At 41.3% G+C, this 19,414-nt stretch overlaps 1 protein-coding gene and 1 long non-coding RNA gene across 7 annotated transcripts in view; one reads left to right on the top strand and one right to left on the bottom strand.

Annotated features, from left to right (window-relative positions):
- The window catches only part of LOC129010601 (uncharacterized), a 269,081-nt gene that overhangs the window by 37,465 nt on the left and 212,202 nt on the right, over positions 1-19,414 (top strand). The gene's annotated exons all lie outside the window — the stretch shown is intronic.
- The window catches only part of RFX4 (regulatory factor X4), a 179,056-nt gene that overhangs the window by 26,349 nt on the left and 133,293 nt on the right, over positions 1-19,414 (bottom strand). For 4 of the 6 annotated variants that reach the window (XM_063646674.1, XM_063646675.1, XM_054445062.1 and 1 more), the window contains 4 exons: positions 15,982-16,076; positions 15,152-15,269; positions 3,687-3,806; positions 2,843-3,004 (listed from right to left, as the gene is read on the bottom strand). In XM_063646674.1, coding sequence (XP_063502744.1) covers positions 2,843-3,004; positions 3,687-3,806; positions 15,152-15,269; positions 15,982-16,076 — 495 coding nt within the window. The remainder of the gene's footprint in view (positions 1-2,842; positions 3,005-3,686; positions 3,807-15,151; positions 15,270-15,981; positions 16,077-19,414) is intronic. The other 2 variants (XM_054445063.1, XM_054445065.1) reach the window with 1 other exon arrangement.

Here is a 19,414-nt window from a genome sequence, read left to right as displayed (position 1 = left end):
GCCACAAAGAATCTCTCCTTCCTTGGGAACCTCATAGCATTAGTTTATATCTCACTTATTGCATATACCACATTCTTCCTTCCATAACACTTGTCTCTGTACTTTTCTTTATCCTTGTGTTCCCTCTTAGTAGCAAGGCCTTGGCATATTAATCTATTTATTTCCCATAGCACCTAGCACAGGACTTGGTATATAAAATGTCCTCACAGGGGAAAAAAAATACATGTGTGTACATATATACATGAATAAACATATATAGGATTCTGGATTCAAAGTTTTCAATGCAGTTTTTTTCTTTACACTTCAAAAGTATGGTTTCAGGTATTGAATCTAATGTTGCAAATGAGAAGTCTGATATCAGTCTGGTTCTCTCTTCTTTGGAGGTTATATGCATTTTCTTTGGGGACGCTAATAAGATTTCTTTTATCTTTGATTTTCTTCAGTGGGCTTAGAGGTAATTTTTTTTTTCCATTTATTCAGCACATGTTCAATGAGAGCTTTTGGTCTAAAAAGCCTTGTCTTTATTCCATTTTATAAAACTCTCAGCTATTACATCTTCACTTTCTCTCTATTCTTTCTCTGGAACACTTATTAAATGAATATTAGAATTTCTGAGTTTATCAGTCCTTTTTCTTAACATCACTTTTATACTTACTATTTCTTTTTGCCACATTATCAGAGAACTCCTCAGCTCAGTCTTTCGGTTTACTGATCTCTTTCAGTTGGATCTAATTTTCTAATATTCAGCCTATCTATTGAAATTATTATTTCAACAATTATATATTTCCTTTTGAAGATCTTGACTCTCATGGGTATGATTTCTTTTTCTTCTTTCTTTCCTTTCTTCTTCTTCTTCTTTTTTTTTTAAACAGGCTATCACCCAGGCTGGAGTGCAGTGGTCTGATCATAGCTCACTGCAGCCTCGAACTCCTATGATCAAATGATCCTCCCATCTCAGCCTCCACCACAGGTGCACACCACCATGCCCAGCTAACTTTTTAAAAAAGTTTGTGTAGAGATAGGGTCTCAATATATTGGCCAGGCTGGTCTCGAACTCTTGGCTTCAAACCATCTTTCCACCTTGGCCTCCCAAAGTGTTGGGATTACAGGGTGTTACCATGCCTGGCTGATTTCTTTTTAGTTCTCATCTTAACAATAGTTTTCAGGTTGTCCTATTAACTTTATTCCTTTGGATATAGACTCTCTCTGTTCTTAAGTTTGTTGTTCCTCCTTCATGGAATTGGGCTTCCACAGATGCTTGGGTGACTTTTAATTGTGGTAATATATATCCATATTAACTTTTTTTTTTTTTTTGAGATGGAGTCTTGCTCTGATATCCAGGCTGGAGTGCAGTGGAGCGATCTTGGCTCACTGCAACCTCCACCTCCTGGGTTCAAGCTGCCTCAGCCTCCTGAGTAGCTGGGATTACAGGCATGTGCTACTATGCCCAGCTAATTTTTGTATTTTTAGTAGAGATGGGGTTTCACCATGTTGGCCAGGCTGGTCTCAAACTCCTGACCTCAAGTGATCCACCCACCTCGGCCTCCCGAAGTGCTGGGATTACAGGCATGAGCCACCACGCCCAGTATTAACCATTTTCAAGTGTACAGTTCAATGATTAAGTACATTCACCATGTTGTGCAACCATCACCACCATCCATCTCCAGAGCTTTTTCATCATCCTATACTGAACCTCTGTGCCTATTAAACACTAACTCCTCATTTCCCCTTCCACCAGCCCCTGACATTCACCATTCCATTCACTGTGTCTGTGACTTTGACTATTCTAGGTGCCTCATATGAATGGAATCATATATTTGTCCTTCTGTGCCTGGCTTATTTCATTAAGCATACTACCTTCAAGGTTCATCAGAGTTGTAGCATGAGTCAGAATTTCATTGCTTTCCGAGGTTCAATAGTATTCCATTGATGTATATACCACATTTTCTTTATCCATCATCCATCGATAGATGCTTCAGTGGTTTCTGCCTTTTGGCTATTGTGAGAAATGCTGTTAGGAACACTGATGTACAAACATCTGTTTGGATCTCTGCCTTCTTTTGGGTGTGTATCCAAGCTTGGGTAATTCTTGGTTGTAAATTAATCTCATGAGACTCCTGTGCATATCTTGGACTGTGTGGGCCTCCACGCAGTCTCACGGTAGCATCAGCCTCATGCTATGTGCCCAGCAGCTCTAGCTTAGCTGAAGACCCACTCACATCACAGCCCCTGCCTCGTTATGGTTGCCATAGCTTAGTGTAAGGTTTCCTGTCTGCCTCCCTTTCCAGAGAAAAAGAAAGCAGCTCAGTTTTTGATTCAGAGAGTTCCCTTTCTTGTTTTCAAGAATGTTTGTGTATTTATGTTATATAGCATTATAATCAATTCAGTGGCTTAGTTTTGGGATTTTATCATATGCTTAATTTGCCAACTTGAAAACAGCAGCATACAGAATGTGTACCAATGAATAAATGAATACCTGTATGTCATTCACAAATCCAGGAAGATACCCAGGTTTTGGCATTATCTTTTGGAGACTGCGGGGGAAGAATGTTTTTCCAGAAAGCCCTTTTTTTCTTTTTTTGAGACAGGGTCTCACTCTATTACCAAGGCTAGAATGCAGTGGTGCAATCATGGCTCCTGGGCTCAAGCAATCCTCCAACCTCAGCCTCTCAAGTAGCTGGGACTACAGGTGTGAGCCAAGATGTCTGGCTAATTTTGTGTGTGTGTGTGTGTGTGTGTGTGTGTATGTGTGGAAATGAAGTCTCACTATGTTGCCCAGGCTGGCCGAAAGACCTTTCTTCAAACATTAACTCCCCAAAGTTTTTGAAGGACTTTCCATTACCTGTAGTGCTGAGGCCAGTGTACTCAGGGGAAGGATTGCTAACAGGGGAAGAGGGAGGTGGCACTTCCACAGATGTGGCAGATTTTGCTGGAGAAAATGATGGCACTGGTGAAGGGGTTGGTGCGGCAGCCTCTGTCAAGATGATCTCTTCTCGGACTTCTGCTGTGGATAGAGATAGGGTAAGTTTTTAAAACCAAATGTAAAGGCAGGTGTCTCTAAAAGACTTTAAAAAGTGAAATATTCTTCTAATCTGTGTGATGTCACTCTCTTGTCAAACTCTTCAATGGTTTCCCATCACCATCATGGCACTCAAGGCAATTTCCGTATATAAACATGCCCACTTTATTTAATTTGTTTGTTTATTTATTTATTTATTTATTTATTTACTTATTTTGAGATGGAGACTTGCTCTGTCACCCAGGCTGGAGTGCAGTGGCACAATCTCGGCTCACTGCAATCTCCACCTCCCGGGTTCAAGTGATTCTCGTGCCTCAGCCTCCTGAGCAGCTGGGACTACAGTTGTGCACCACCACACCCAGCTAATTTTTTGTATTTTTAGTAGAGATGGGGTTTTGCCATATTGACTAGGCTGGTCTTGAACTCTGGCCTCAGGTGAGCTGCCCACCTTGGCCTCCCAAAATGCTGGGATTGCAGGTGTGAGCCACCACGCCCAGCCCACATGCCCACTTTAAAGAGGAAAAAGACATGATTGGTTTGATACCACTCAACCTGTTCACCGTAACTAAATTCTTTGAGATACAGAGTTAAAGAAACATAAAGCACAGAAGTAAGGATACAAATACCATTACCACGTGGTGCAATTCCCAGGAAAATGCTGGCTTACCAGTGCTTCCTTCTCCCCTCATGGCGCGCATGAGCTCATTGGCCCGCTCCTGACAGTGCAGAGATTCTAACAGGTAGAGCACGTAGTCGTCAAACATTAAGTGAATTAGGTGAAAAGACCCTGGTGAAAAAAAGGATCAAACAGAAAGGAAGTCGTGCTGTCTCATGTATGCCCCCTCCGTCTGGTCAACTGCACAAGTTACACAGTGTTCTAAATGGTCTGCTCAAGAGTCTAATTTTCCACTCAGTTATGATCTCCTCATGGTCAGAGGTTGCAGTTCTTGGCTGTATCCTCAGCTTAGCCTAGTGCTTGGCATAAGGTAAGTGTCATTAACACTTTGTGGCAAGTGAATCTTTTCCTTGCTGAAGTTATATTAGTATGACACTATCAAAAATGGCACCCACTGAGCCATCTCTGAGCTCTCACATACCCACTGGCCTCATCTTCATGTGAGCACCCCTCACTCTGTTCAGCATTTATTAACATAGTGTCTCTCACTTTTATCTCTTCCACCAGCATATTATTCCCCCAATTGGACTTTAAGTATGTCCATGGCAGGGACTTTGCCTTCTATTGCTATCTACTAATGTACCTGACATAATTCTAGGAGCCAATTTGAAAATTTAAATCTGCAACAAGTTATTTACTTATTTCCCTAAATGTTTTCAAGACCTCATTTAGCATATGGTTCTTAGAAAAGGTAATTCATTGAAAATAGTTGGTCTTTTCAAGTGGCGGTCTTCATTTTTCAATTTAGAGTAGATTATTTTGTAAAAGGGAATGTGAACAGTCATTTTTAAAGACTTTCCTGTATGTCAGTCTCTGTGCTCAAAGTCTTGTCTTCTCTAATTTAATAACTACAACCATGTGGCAAGGTGGGTATTTTTATTCTTATTTTGCAGGCGAAGCACTTATACAAGATGGCACGATTAATAGATAATACATTATTTCAAAACAAGCTTTTTTGCATGTCATGCTGCTACCATGCACAGTGGAATGGTGCACCTACGGTAGGGGCTCAATTAATGTCTACTGTAATCAAGGCCTCATGGATCCAGGGTCAGAGAGAGGGGCCAAGCCTTCATCTCCCAACCCATGTTTCCAGGTCCCAATAGGACATCTCCATGTACATATCCTGCAGTCCCTTTAAAATGTCCAAAACTTCTCACCTCTCTCCAAGCTGACCAGTATACTGTTTGCTTTTGTCCCATTTCCTTCTAGTTTGCTTTCTTAGAGACTTTTCTTTTTGAGACGGAGTCTCACTCCCTTGCCCAGGCTGGAGTGCACTGGCGCTGTCTTGACTCGCTGCAGCCTCTGCCTCCCTAGTTTAAGCCATTTTCCTGCATCAGCCTCCCTAGTAGCTGGGATTATAGGTGCGTGCCACCACGCCTGGCTAAGTTTTGTATTTTTAGTAGAGACGGGTTTCGCCATGTTGGCCAGGTTGGTCTAAAACTCCTGACCTCAGGTGATACACCTACCTCAGCCTCCCAAGGTGGTGGGATTACAGGCATGAGCCACCACACCCAGCCTTTTAGAGACCTTATGGGACTCTCTGGCATTATTTTTTTTTGTCATTCTATCTTCATCATGGATCATTACCATCACCATTATTATCATCATCACATCTACTGTTTATTGAGTGTTTATTCTGTACCAAAAACTCTGCTAAGCACTGAACACATGTTTCTTCCTTACAACAAACTGTGAGGTAGATGGTATTATCCTCCCTTACCGGTGAGGAAATGAGTCTCTTCATTAGTAATCAAGTAGGTATTTGCCTCAGTTTGGTCTTGCTCCATAATCTGTTCCCATTCCCCTATAAGTCATTTAGTTCAATATGTTCATAGCACAGATGAGAAAATAAGGCCCAGATGGCATAAGTGACTTGGCCCCTACAGGGGCCACTTGAGCTGGGAGCTAGGTCTCTCCAAGTCTCAGAAATAAGGTAATGGAGGCTAGTTGGGGGCTTGTGGAGCACTCCTTGGTGAAATTTATTTTCTCCTTAACTGCGCCTGGCTTCTGTATACACCCACACCCTTCATCTCAGATCAGTTAATTCTTTTGGTCTAGAAAGGCTAGAGAGGAAAATCCCTGGCTTAACTGTAAGGCCACTAGATGCCCAGCAGGTCATGAACATGACCCCCTCTCTCTACAGCCTGCCGTAAACTCCTGTCCTTGTTCCCACAGAGCTCAAGGCCAAGGTCCACTGTCCTGCACCTCCTTCACATCCTTCTTCCATCTCCAGTACTATGTCTGTTTTTCAATGCCATTTGGTATTCAGCAGAGTCCAGGTTCTACTCAATCATTGTGAGATGCAGTCTCTAAAACTAAACTTTCCAACTGTTTCTCTGAAATGAGATCCATGAACCACTGAGGAGGTACAGCACTGTGTGGGTAATTACATGGGCTGTTGATCAAACTGCCCAGGTTGAGATCCTAGCTCTGCCACTTAGTAGCTTAGACTTTACCCTCCCTAATCCTTATAAATACTGAAAACAAAATCCGACATTTATTGACCTCTGACTCTGTGGCAGCCACTGTGTAAACCACCGGAGATTTATTTTGGCATTTAATCCTCATCACAACCTTGTGAGATAAGTGATACTTTCCTTTTACAAAGGAGGAAAGTGAGGCTTAGGGAGGTAAAGTAGCTGTCTAATGTCACACAGTCATTAAGTGGCAGAACCAAGACTTGAACCCTGGACTGTCTGACTCTGAAGTTGCTCTTCAATCATTATGTGCTACAGCTCTCTAAAAGGACAGTAAAATGTACATTACAGAAGTACTAAAATGAGGAAAAGTATATATTAGATGCTTAATAATTGGTAGCTATTATTATTATCGCTAAGATCCCTTTTGCTGCTGTGTTCTAAGATCCCATGACATGATTGTTTTGTTCATAGATTGTTTTGTTCATGATTGTTTTGTTCATGTTTTGTTCATGTTTTGTTTGTTTTGAACATCTTTGTTCAAACAAGTCAAAAGATAGCATCAAATAAGGAAAGGGTCTCCAAAATGAAGAAATTATTTGCTGGGATGTTGATCTAAAGTCAACATGAATAGAAAGAGAGAAATCTACTATGAAATAATGAATTAGCATGGAAAGCTTGGATGATAAAAATCCAAGCCAGTAGTTTTAGGATGAACAAACACCTTGGAAATCATTTTATACCATCCTCTTGTTTTATAAGACAAGGAAACAAAGATCTGATGAGGTGAAGAAACTTGCCTAAGATTACTCTTAGAAAACATCAGAGCTGAACTTGGAAGCCGGTACTTTAGGGAAAGTGAGGATTTGACATGGGCCTTCAAGCTCTCTTCATTAATGCCTCTGATCAGCTACCAGTTAGTCTGTTAATTTTCCATTCTAAATTTTAATCCTTCAAACAACAAGAGTTTGTAGAGCTACTGCTACCTGCTTACCATTGTGCTAAGTGCTCTGAGTACAAAGGAGGCATAAAGCTCAGTCTCAGACTCCACAGAAGTTAAGTGTTCTTACTAGGCAGTAATTAATCATTAAGATTATTGGGCAGTAAACAGTTCAGTGCCAGAGTGTCACAGCGATGAGGATAGTGAATATCGATGAAGACAGGAAAATGAAAAGGAGATACAGAAAGACTGATGAGAGAGACAGAGAGACACCAAAGACAAGAGGAGAGAGGCAGTTACAGCGAACATCCCACTTTACTTATCTCCTTAGCATTTCTCACCATCAAAGTTAAATACTATAACCTGTATTTAACTTAATTGTTATTGCATGCCTCCTCCACTAGATTGTAAGCTCTGTATTGCAGAGATTTTTCTGTCTTGACCAGTGCTTTATACCCAGTGACTACAACATTGCCAGGCACACAATAGAGACTCAATGGATATGTGTTAGATGTATGAATCAAATAGGCAAGCATTGACTGCTTCCATATGCACTGCGCTAAGTAAGCTCTTTTAACTTCTCAAAAACACTGCAAAGAAGGTATTATCTTCAGTTAATACATGAGGAAATGAAGGCTCAGAGGGCTTGAATAACTTGCTTAAAGTCACAGAGCTAGGGAGCAGCAGAGCCTGTTATGGAAAAAGGCATTAGGATTAGAGACAAAAGGAGATTTTATTTTGTTATTGTTATATGGTAATATAGTTGATTGCATTTGGTAGAATCAAAGCATTTCATTTTTCTTATGAAAAATATGCATCATAGAAAAATAAAATGAACACCAGTGTAATCACCACCAATTTTTTGTTAGAATTATTTCTAGGTACCTTTTAGTTTCTTTTGCTATTATGAATTCTGTGAGTGTGTATGTTTTAAGTTATATTTTCGAGTTAGTGAAATTAAGAATGCCAATGATTTTATAAAAACTGAATTCAGGGCTGGGCGCGGTGGCTCACGCCTGTAATCCCAGCACTTTGGGAGGCCGAGGCGGGCAGATCATGAGGTGAGGAGTTCGAGACAAGGCTGGCCAACATGGTGAAACCCCGTCTCTACTAAAGATACAAAAAATTAGCCAGGTGTGGTGGCGCACACCTGTAATCCCAGCTACTCAGGAGGCTGAGGCAGGAGAATGGTTTGAACTCAGGAGGCGGAGGTTGCAGTGAGCTGAGGTCGTGCTGTTGCAGTGAGCTGAGGTCGTGCCATTGCACTCCAGCCTGGGCAACAGGGCAAGACTGTCTCAAAAAAAAAAAAAAAAAAAAACTAAGTTCAGTAACTTGACTGAATTCTTACTAGTTCTATTAGTTTGTGGATTCTCTTTTGCCAGCAATCATGACATCTACAAATAAAGACAATTTTGTGTTTTCCTTTCTAATTCTTCTATTTCATTTTCTTTTCTTAAGGCATTGGCTAGGACCTCCAGTACATATTTATTAGATATCATATTAGAAGGCATTCCTGTCTTTTTATGATAGAAATGGGAAATTTTCTAACATTTCGCCACTCAGTGTGATGTTTGCTGCAGACTTGTAGATGCCCTTTAAGATATTAAATTCCCTTCTATTCCTAGTTTGCTAAAAGGTTTTTTAAAAACCATACCTGAGAGCTGAAATGTATCAAATGCTTTTTTTCTCTGTATCTATAATGATGATTTTATGATTCTTCTCTTTTTCTTAATATAGTATGTTAATTAGTAATTTTTCCTACTAGGATTTTTGGCATAGTCTAATATTGATTTAAAATTTTTGCCACTAAATTTGATCTGCTAGTGTTTTATTTACAATTTTTTTCACCTATGAAAAAAATGTGTGTAGGCTGGGTGCGGTGACTCACGCTTGTAACCCCAGCACTTTGGGAGGCAGAGGTGGGTGGATCACTTGAGGTCAGGAGTTCCTGACCAGCCTGGCCAACATGGTGAAACCCCATCTCTACTAAAAATACAAAAATTAGCTGGGCGTGGTGGTACACACCTGTAATCCCAGCTACTTGGGAGGCTGAGGCATGAGAATCGCTTCAACCCGGGAGGCGGAGGTTGCAGTGAGCTGACATTGCCCCACTGCACTCCAACCTAGATAACAGAGTGAGACTCTGTCTCAAAAAAAAAGTGTGGTTGAGTCATAATTTTCTTTTCCTCTGCTTTTCTTGCCAGATTTTGAAATTGAGATTATGTTAGCTTTGTAAAATGAGTTGTATATTTCTTTATTTTGAATGTAATTTAAAAACTAAAAACTAATTTGTATATGTGTTTTAAAAAGTTAAAAATAAGTTCTAGGTAAAACTATAACACGAAGTAATGAGAAGAGAATCTTCAAGGAATAAAGTATGCTAAGGTCTTTGTCTTTTTTAGGAATACTAAGTAACTTTTGACTTCATTGGAGAAATTCATAGTTTGGATTTAATAAATGTTTAGCATATATGTTAATAAATTAAGGTATCATTACTAAAAGAATACAATCATTTCCTTATTTTGCGGGGGCAGGTCAAACCATTTTATTGAAGGGAATGAGGTGGGCAAAGCAGCACTGAGGACAATGAGATCAGACATCCTAGGCTGGGCCAGGATGTCCTAACCTTTGCAGTCACTGAAAACAAATTTTCTTCTTTTTTTTTTTTTCCTGTTTTTCTTTCTTTTTTTTTTTAGATGGAGTCTTGCTCTGTTGCCCAGGCTGGAGTGCAGTGGCACGATCTCAGCTCACTGCAACCTCTGCCTCCCAGGATCAAGCAATTCTCCTGCCTCAGCCTCCCAAGTAGCTGGGATTACAGTGCGTGCCACCATGCCTGGCTAATTTTTGTATTTTTAGTAGAGACAGGGTTTCACCATGTTGGTCAGGCTGGTCTCGAACTCCTGACCTCATGATCTGCCTGCCTGCCTCATCCTCCCAAAGTGCTGGGACTACAGGTGTGAGCCACTTCGCCTAGCCTCTTCTTTTCTTTTATTCTCTGAAATATTGATTTTCATGTTTATTTTCATAAACTAAAGATTTTATATTTTTTATAAGTTTAGTTAAACTTGCCTATAACAACATTTATGCCTAATGTTTTTTGAAGGAAGAGACTTTCTCCTTTATTGTGATTATCATTTGGTCTTTATTTCTACCATCCTATTTTGTGCTTTCATTTACCATCCATTTTCTATGCTTCTTTTATCTTCTCAATTCTTCTTTTCCATTTAACATTTTATCTCTTAAGTTTTCATATTCTTCCATTTTCCTCCATAAATCATGATTGTGTTCTTTTAGTAATGATACCTTAATTTATTAACATATATGCTAAACATTTATTAAATCCAAACTATAAATTTCTCCAACAAAGCCTAAAGTTACTTAGTATTCCTAAAAAAGACAAAGACATTAGCATGCTTTAACTGTTCCTTGAAGATTCTCTTCTCATTACTCCATGTTATAGTTTTACCTAGAACTTATTTTTAACTTTTTAAAACACATATACAAATTAGTTTTTAGTTTTTAAATTACATTCAATAGTTAATTAAATATGTTTACATATTTTTAAATTTCTTTCATCTTAAAACAGGGTCCCTAAATTCTTTGATGTGCCGTCCATTAACAATTGGGATCTGTGCACCTCCTTGAGCCATGGTAGGCTTGGGACTGCCTTTGACCAATAGAGTATGAGGAAAGTTACACTGTATCTAAGAAGGGATCATAAAAGCAAAGTGACTTCACATTTGGTGCACTTGCAGGTGGAACTGTGAGCTGGCACATGATGCTGACTTGCAAAATCCATAAACATAATAAAATGGTTGTCTTAAAGCCATTAAGCCTAGGTAATTTATTACACAGCAATGGCAACAATAACTAGAACATTGTTGTTTCTTGTATTCTAGACCTCAGCTATGGCTTTATTTTTCTTCTTGCTGAAATGTATCCTTTTTTTTTTTTTTTTTTTTTTTTTTGAGATGGAGTCTCACTCTGTCACCCAGGCTGAAGTTCAGTGGTGCGATCTCGGCTCATTGCAACCTCTGCCCCCTTGGGTTCAAACGATTCTCCTGCCTCAGCCTCCCGAGTAGCTAAGATTATAGGCACCCACCACCACACCCGGCTAATTTTTGTATTTTTAGTAGAGACGAGGTTTCACCATGTTGTCCAGGCTGGTCTCAAACTCCTGACCTCAGGGAATTCACCTCCCAAAGTGCTAGGATTACAGGTGTGAGCCATCACGCCCAGCTGAAATGCATCCTTTAATAGTTTTTTGTTGTTGTTTTTTTAAGTGAAGATCTGTGGGTGCCAAATTCTGTCTTTGTATAACTGATTATGTCTTTATTTTGCCCTCACTCTTGAATAATAGTTGACAGTTCTTTGTTCTCAACACTTAAAAGATATTACTCCATTGTCTTCTGGCATCTCTTACTGCTCATGGCAGTCTAATAATTATTCTTTTCTCTCATAGCTTTAAATTTTTAAATCTTAATCCATGGATATTTTAAAAATATTAATACCATCAATGTGGGTTAAATAAATTTTTCTAGCTCTATTGTGCATCTGAGCCCAGAGTATTTGTCTTAATTGTGATAATCAAAAAGGAATGGGCTTTGTGGTCAGGCAGGTTTGATTTTGAAACAGAATTCTGACATTTGCTGCATTGACCTTGTGCAAGGAAATTCTCCAAGCTCCCTTCTCACCTCTTTAGAAAGTGTCTATTATTACCTACATTGCAGAGTTAATGCAAGAATTCAATGATAGTATGTGCTTCCAAAATATTTCTTATAATAGTCATCATTATCTTGTCTTTGCTTCATTCTTATTTCTAATGTTAAGCAAATCCTTCAAGTACTACCTCAGCTTCCTCGTCTGTCATATTGAGGGCAGTTATTCAGACCTCACAGGGTTGTGTGAGAAGTAATTGAGAAAATGTAATGTCTAAAGTATATTTGGCCCTCAATACCTGTTGCTGTGTTGTTATTATTAATTTTCTTTTACCTAAAGAAAGGTAAATGAGGTGGTGGCAGTGTAGCATGGCAGAAAAAACTCCAGCTTTAGCATGGGAACAATTGCAGGTTGAATTCAATCTGCCACTTCTCTGAGTCCACACGCAAGTCCTCTCTTCTCTGGGTTTTTACCTCCACTCCTGACTACAGGGAAAGCAATTCCTGTCTCTTAGTGCTTGGTGGGGGCCTGAATGACATTGCGAACATTAAGGTCCTGCAATTTAGCAGATTCTGCCTAAAAGAGAGCTGGGCCAGGCCATCTAAGCATAGAGAAGCAGTTGGGAAGGCTTGGTCATGGCCACTTGTTCTGGGAGCCGCTCCCTGACACATGCCCACATGATCTCCCCAGCCCTGCCCAAGTGAGTGAGCTTTGATGCTAGGTCAGACAACAGGTGTGTAAAAAAGTGAAACTGTGGAAGTGTTGTGCAATTGTGCCCCTCAGCTGTCACACCCAGGCTGCTTTTTAAACTGATTTATGCTGGAGTACTTCCGGGAACTATTACTACCTTCCAGATGTTCATAACAGTGAAATAAGCAGGCATTTGGTGAAAATCCAGAATGAAAAGGTAAAGGCACTGGCACCAACTTGAGATCTAGGTACTCTAGGAACTGAAATCAGATCAGTCGACTAAAAAGATGGTTGTTTTTTAAAAACAAAACTTTGATTTGCTCAGCTTCATTAGGACTAAAAGTTTGCCTGATAGCCTACCTTTGCTAACTAATTTTGCTAGAAACACTGCTTGCAGCAAAGAAAGAAAGTCTGGCTACTTTAGTTCACAGCATAGGTTCTTTCAGTGAAAAAGAATTAAGGAGAAGAGAGTGAAAAGGAATTAAGGAGAAGAAAGGAGTCAACTACCTTTGAAAGAAGCTGTTCTGGGAAGAGGTGATAGAGTCCCCTACGGGATCATTGTGATATTCCACACGATCATTGTAATGGTCAGCCTGCTACGCTGACACACAAACCCTGTACCCATTCACAGCGACAAGGACCATGTGGGAGTTATAAGATATATAGAGCTGGCCCCTGTGGCTGGGGGAGGGTACCAAGGAACAGAGGGCTCTTTTTCCTAATTAGCTGTTTTCATACAGGGAACACATGACCCAAACACAACCACCAACTGGGTCTTTGACATATACAGGCAGAAAGGGGGAGCTGGGCTTTTGTCTGCCGCAAACTCTTTTAACTTGCCTGTCACCCCAAGCTGCAAAATTCAACAATGAGTCAGATGAGCTGGGCCATTTCAGAAACTTTGCTAAATGGACTTGGAGACACGTATTATTTCAACCCACTCAGGGTTGAAAAATACTGTAAAACTGAGACTGGGTTAATATCTCTTTTTCTCCTTTTCTAAGTGAATTGTGATCATCTTTTTTTTTTTGCCATTTGCCTGAGTTTCCAGTATATCTATCCCAAAAGAGTGTGTGGTTCAAAAAGAAACACATTTCAAGGAACCATATTTCTTAGTAATAAATTCAACCCATTCATAAAGCCTAATCATTCTCCTGCTCAAACTTTCTTTTTTACATTGACTGTTAGTAAGCACAGATGCATTTCAAAGAATATTGCAAGGGAATTACTTTCCCTGTCTAATGAAAGGCACCTGCTACCATACGTGGTCAGTTTAAGAATAAGCAAATTGAAGAGTAAAGGATAAAGCATGGAGAGGATGCTCGCTGTGTGGATGTGGATACGTGTGTTTGTGTGTGATATTGTTGATTCTCTGACTTGGAAGCAATGAAAAAATCTCAAATATTTTCCAACAGTTCACTTAAGGGAAAACAGTTCTGCGTGAATGGTTTTTCCAGAGCTGGAGGTAACATGTGCTAACACTAACTGTGCTGAACTGGAAGTCATCAAAATGCCATGCCTGATGGCACTGCCCAGGTAGCAGTCAGCAGAGCATTTCCATATATAGCTCAAAGAGAATTTCCATCTGTAGCCATGGTGCAGGCAGGTTCAGAGAACCTTCCAATGCTGAGATTAAAGAAATGAACAACAAAACACTTCTCCAAGTGGGTAAACACTGTCTTTCATGGACAGGGCTGTTTAGAAAAAATAGTGCCTTCTTTGTTTTCCCACATATTTACTTTGTTGTATAGCACAACTGGAAAATGGTGACAAGACCATAAAAAGCTAGATGGAAAAGTGTCAAATTAAACCCACAGCAAAACCCAGAGCTGATTGGCTTAATTGGAGATAATGAGAAACAAAATCACAACCCTTACTTGCAAAGGGAAATAGAGAACTGAAGCAATTACCCAGAAAATTTACCAATGCCCCTTTGCCGAAATGCCTAGAAAATTGAAACCAAAATGTTTTGGGATTTCAAATGTCTGGATAATGCCTAAAAGTCCCATCTCACTTTGCCAATGATGACCTGGACTCAGTACATATTGCTTTCTTTCTGGTGAAAAGTAGAAAACTGTCCTACAATGTAGCATAACATTCACCCCGATTCAGTAATCAGGTTGCTGCCCGCAGAGACTGTTATCAGTACCTTTGGGCAGAGATTTCAAGCCCTGTTATACTAGAAAGCAGCAGATGAAGACTTAAGGTGGGGATATCTCCTGGAGGTGATGAAGACTTAAAGGGTCAGTGAAACAAAAGGGAAAGTGAATGCAAATGCCCTCTTTTAGGGATTAGACTAGAGTACATTTTTAAAGAAAACTTAAGGTCATCTACCCACAGCTAGAGTATGGTCAATCAAGCCATTTGCAAGTGTTCAAACTCAGAAGTTTCTTCATGTGCCCAGTCTCAGGAAGTGCACAAATATGGGATTCTATGAAATTGTGCTTTGGAAGCACAATCACTGGGGACATCTAGGCATGGGGAGTACAGCCACTGCAATTTATTCTTCTTTAAGCTCAGATAGTACTATCTATGGGCAAAACCACTCATTTTCAGATTGATACTCCACTTTTAGCATGTAATGCCATCTCTCTCCCTGAAAGTCCTAACAATGTCATGTCTCCCCAGAACAGATGTGTTTCAGGGTGATGACCTTGCAGAAACAGCAAGCTAGACTGTGGCAGATTCAATGCACGGAGCCCAGAGGAAGAAGCGTTTGGAGATGGGGAGGGCTGGGGTGGCCTTACCGAAGCTGGGGGCGCTGTGCAAGGTCATGTCCCGGATCACCCTTGTGCCGAAACAGGACCACATCAAGAGGAACTGCTGGGCCACTTTCTTCAAGGACCCTTGTCTCTTGGCAGCCACCTACAAGAAAGTGAATGGCTTTAATGATGGTCAACTTGACCTTTCATTTATTACTGTCTCTTTGAAAAATGAGGTCGAAGTGGCTCACGCCTGTAATCCCAGCACTTTGGGAGGCCAAGGTGGGCGGATGATCACATGAGCCTAGGAGTTTGAGACCAGCCTGGGCAACGTGGCGAAAATCCCATCTCTACAAAAAATACAAAAATTAGCTGGGAATGGTGGCACACCCCTGCAGTCCCAGCTACTCAGGAGGCTGAGGTGGGAGGATCACATGAGCCTGGGGAGGTCAAGGCTGCAGTGAGCTGTGATCGCACCACTGCACTCCAGCCTGGGCAACAAAGTGAGACCCGGTCTCAAAAATAAATAAATAAATAAATAAATAAATACAGAAAAATGACAGGAAGGCTTATGGTCTTCAAAATCAATGCGATGGAGCAATGGTTTTTGTTTTGTTTGTAGCAGCAAAAATACTTTAAAAAATGAAATCTTATGCCAAGACTCAGTGTATACAGCAGATAAAAGAGATGCTGACCTGGTTGAATCAGGGATGGAAGACTCAAGAGTCCTGCCTCCTGACCCCTCCACCTCCTGGGGCCTCTCCTCAAAACCCTGTTCAGATAGCTCACCATAGGGCTTTGTCTTGGCCAAGTTCACAGAGGGCAGTGGTGGGCTGCAGGGCCCAAGGCTGCCCCCTAGGCGCCGGTTTACCAACCTTCACAACACAGCGGTCAACCATGGTATCCAGCCACTCAATGTAGGACTCGATGGGAGACTGCTCCTCCAAGAGGTGGTCAAACTCCTGATATACTGTCAAACAAAGGAGAACCCCACACGCATCACTGCAGTTGTATTTAACAAGAGCTACGTCTTAAAAGAACAGAGGAACAAAACTTTGAATAAAGTAAAACTTTAAATAAATAAAACTCCAAGGTCTTAGCAGAGCATTCAAGACTTTATAAAACATGCCCCAACTTACCTTTCCAAGATCATCTTCCATGCCTGTGAACATGTTAAACTGTGGCTATCCCATATTACTTGCCATTCCCCCAGCAAGCCCTGCTTTTTTCATAGCCTTAGTCTTTTTTTTCAGGCTTTTCCCACTACTTGGTTCCTCATGTCTCAGCTGAAATGGCCCTGGTATGAAATCCCTTTAACCTTCTATGCCCCTTGCCCGCAGAACTGATCACCCCTCCTCTGCACTCACATAGCACTTTATTATCGGTTTTCTACCTTTATTATATGACTAATGGCACTATGGCATAGTTGGGTGGGCATGTGTGTCTCCCTGCTAGTTCTTTGTCTGATATCTTTATTAGCTGGTGCATTATCTGTGACATAGTTGTTACCCAACGAATTGTTGCTTGAATTAATGGGTGAGGCATTGCTGCTCTCTTGCTCTCTGCCCAGGGTAGGGCACATGTGATAATTCAAATGTTTCTGGACCACAACTGTATCAGGCAAGCAGCCTCTCTGTGTGGCATGTAGTAGGTGCTTAATAGATACTTGTTGAGTAAGTGAAACAGTCTCTCTGCTCCTCAGTTTCGTCATTAGAGAGATAATCCTACCACTTTACAACCTGTCTTCACTTTAAGTCAGATAACTGAATCTGGAAGTGCTTTTTTTTTTTTTTTTTTTTGAGACGGAGTCTTGCTCTGTCACCCAGGCTGGAGTGCAGTGGCGCAATCTCGGCTCACTGCAAGCTCCGCCTCCCGGGTTCACGCTATTCTCCTGCCTCAGCCTCCCGAGTAGCTGGGACTACAGGTGCCCACCACCACACCCGGCTATTTTTTTTTTTTTTTTTTTTTTTTTGTATCTTTAGTACAGACGGGGTTTCACTGTGTTAGCCAGGATGGTCTCAATCTCCTGACCTCGTGATCCACCCGCCTTGGCCTCCCAAAGTGCTGGGATTACAGGTGTGAGCCACCGCACCTGGCTGGAAGTGCTTTTTAATCAATGAAGTGCTCTAGAAAATAGAAACATGGCTCTGGTGATCTCTAGTTTGAAACATCTCTTTTCATCACATTTTTGTGTTTCTGCATGCAGAGATCAATAAATCAAACCACAATTCAAGATCCATACGTTTCTTTCATTTTCATTTGAGCAGTTTTTGTTCTCTTATTTTAAAGGACTGGACACTTTGCTCTATTTTACTTAGTTGACGCTTGCTACAAGAAGTAAGATTCTGAGACCAGAGGGTCATAACACTAGAATGCTCAAATGTTTGTTGACTGAACGGATGAACAACCCATGGAGGTTGGTACCATTATCCTCCATTTTACAAGTGAAGAAACAGAGACAAACAAAGATGAGTAACTTTCCAAAGGTGGTTCTTTCACAGCTAGTGAATTGCAGAGACGAGATTCAAACACATCCTGACTCAAGGGCTTGCCTCCTAACCACTTCACTATGCTAACACTAGACTGTGTACCAAGCATGTGGCACAGATAGTCTCATTTAATCCCTTCACCTTAGTCCCATTTTACAGAAATGGAAACCAAGGTCACAGTGCACTGGAGCCAAGGTTTGAATCAAGGTCTTTTGGGCATCCCAGCCCCATGCTGTGTAAGAGCTGCGTAAGAGCAAGGTTTGAACCAAGGTCTGTTGGGCATCCCAGCCCCAGGGATCCCAGCCAATGGAACTTGGACATGGGGCTGGGATGCCCAACAGACGTTGGGCAGTTACAATTATAACTCATTCTAATCAGCTTGCTTAAGTACTAGTGTGCACTTTTAAAATCTAAGGTAAGCTGAGCATTGCCGGCCGAGATCTATATCACAGAGGTGACGGTAACCCCCTAAGCAAGAGTTTGCAGATTTGTCAGCTGGCTGTGAGGAAAGAAGAGCGCTGCACACAGTTGTCCCAGCCCTGCTCAAGCTGACCTTTGGTCCAACTCCCTGTGTGTCAGGGACTTCCCAGCTGTCTGGTTAGGAGGTACAGGGTTGACGCACATGTGCTGGACTGCCTTGAGGCTTGGTACCCTCCCTCAATTCCCCCTTCACAGCACTGTATTGCATGACATTGTTCTCTTTGGTAAGATGCAACACATCTGTAAATACATGTTTGAGGTCTTATTTACCATTAACTGTAAGCTGCATGTTGGGAAGGGATGTGTCCATCTTATTCACTGCCCTTTGGCTAGCATCTAATACAGTACCTGAATTAGGACAGGCATTCAGTAAGGACTAGCTGGGTTGAACTGAACCACAGCATTTACTTCCCCAGAAGAAGAATGCAGTCACAGCTTTAAAGGGCACCATTCTGCCCTGGACCTAAAGGAACTTGAAGAGAAAGCCACAGAAGGTTCTTTCTTGAGAGAGGCAGCAGTGACCTCCATGGTGCTCCAGCAAAGGCTCAGAACCTGGTCCCTTAAGCAAGCAATGCTGATTGTATTTTTCCCTATGAGTCTAGTTCACATTTTCATCCCTCATGAAAGGAGCTGAGGTGGGAAGAGAACTGAGTCTAACACTGCTAGGAAGATTTGCAGAGCTAAGAACTAGGTTCACTCTGGGTTTCCACTCATCTCTTTGGTATTCCATGAACCTTGCTGGACACCTGTTCTGTGCCTGGCCCATTGGGAGTTCCTAGGGGCACAGTGATCAAAGGTACCCTCAGTGCCATTAGGGTGTGCAGGGCCATACTTTCTGTTGACCTTCCATCAGGGAATGGGAAAAAGCAGAACAGGAAGGATGATTGTAAGCACTTGGAAAGATCCTGGAACCTCTAAAACTCACCCATATTTCCTTTTTTTTTTTTTTTTTTTTGTCTCCTCTGCACATGAATACAATATGAGCAGCACTATGGCCTGGTGGTGAAGCTGGGACTAGACGAGAGACCAGACTTGGGTTCAGCTCTATTGCTTAGTGGCTGCGTGACCTTGAGTTAGGTTCACCAACTCTCTGAGCCTGAGTTTTCTCATCTGTAAAGTGGGGGTGATAAGAGTGTCTTCCTCATGCGGTTGATGTGGAGATTAAATGGGACCATGAATGTGTTGGATTTAACACAGGAGCTGGCTTAGAATAGGCAGTCAGTAAGCTGAATTATTATTTTAGTGATGATCTCTAAAATTCTTACCAGGGGAAAAGTGGGCTTGGGGCAGCTGTGAAGGAAGAAGTAACAGCCTGAGTGAGCTTTAGGCTAAGCCAGGA

The sequence above is a fragment of the Pongo pygmaeus genome, chromosome 10 (assembly GCF_028885625.2).
Source record: "Pongo pygmaeus isolate AG05252 chromosome 10, NHGRI_mPonPyg2-v2.0_pri, whole genome shotgun sequence".
NCBI classification, from domain to species: domain Eukaryota; kingdom Metazoa; phylum Chordata; class Mammalia; order Primates; family Hominidae; genus Pongo; species Pongo pygmaeus.
This window is presented reverse-complemented; position numbering and strand designations above follow the sequence as displayed.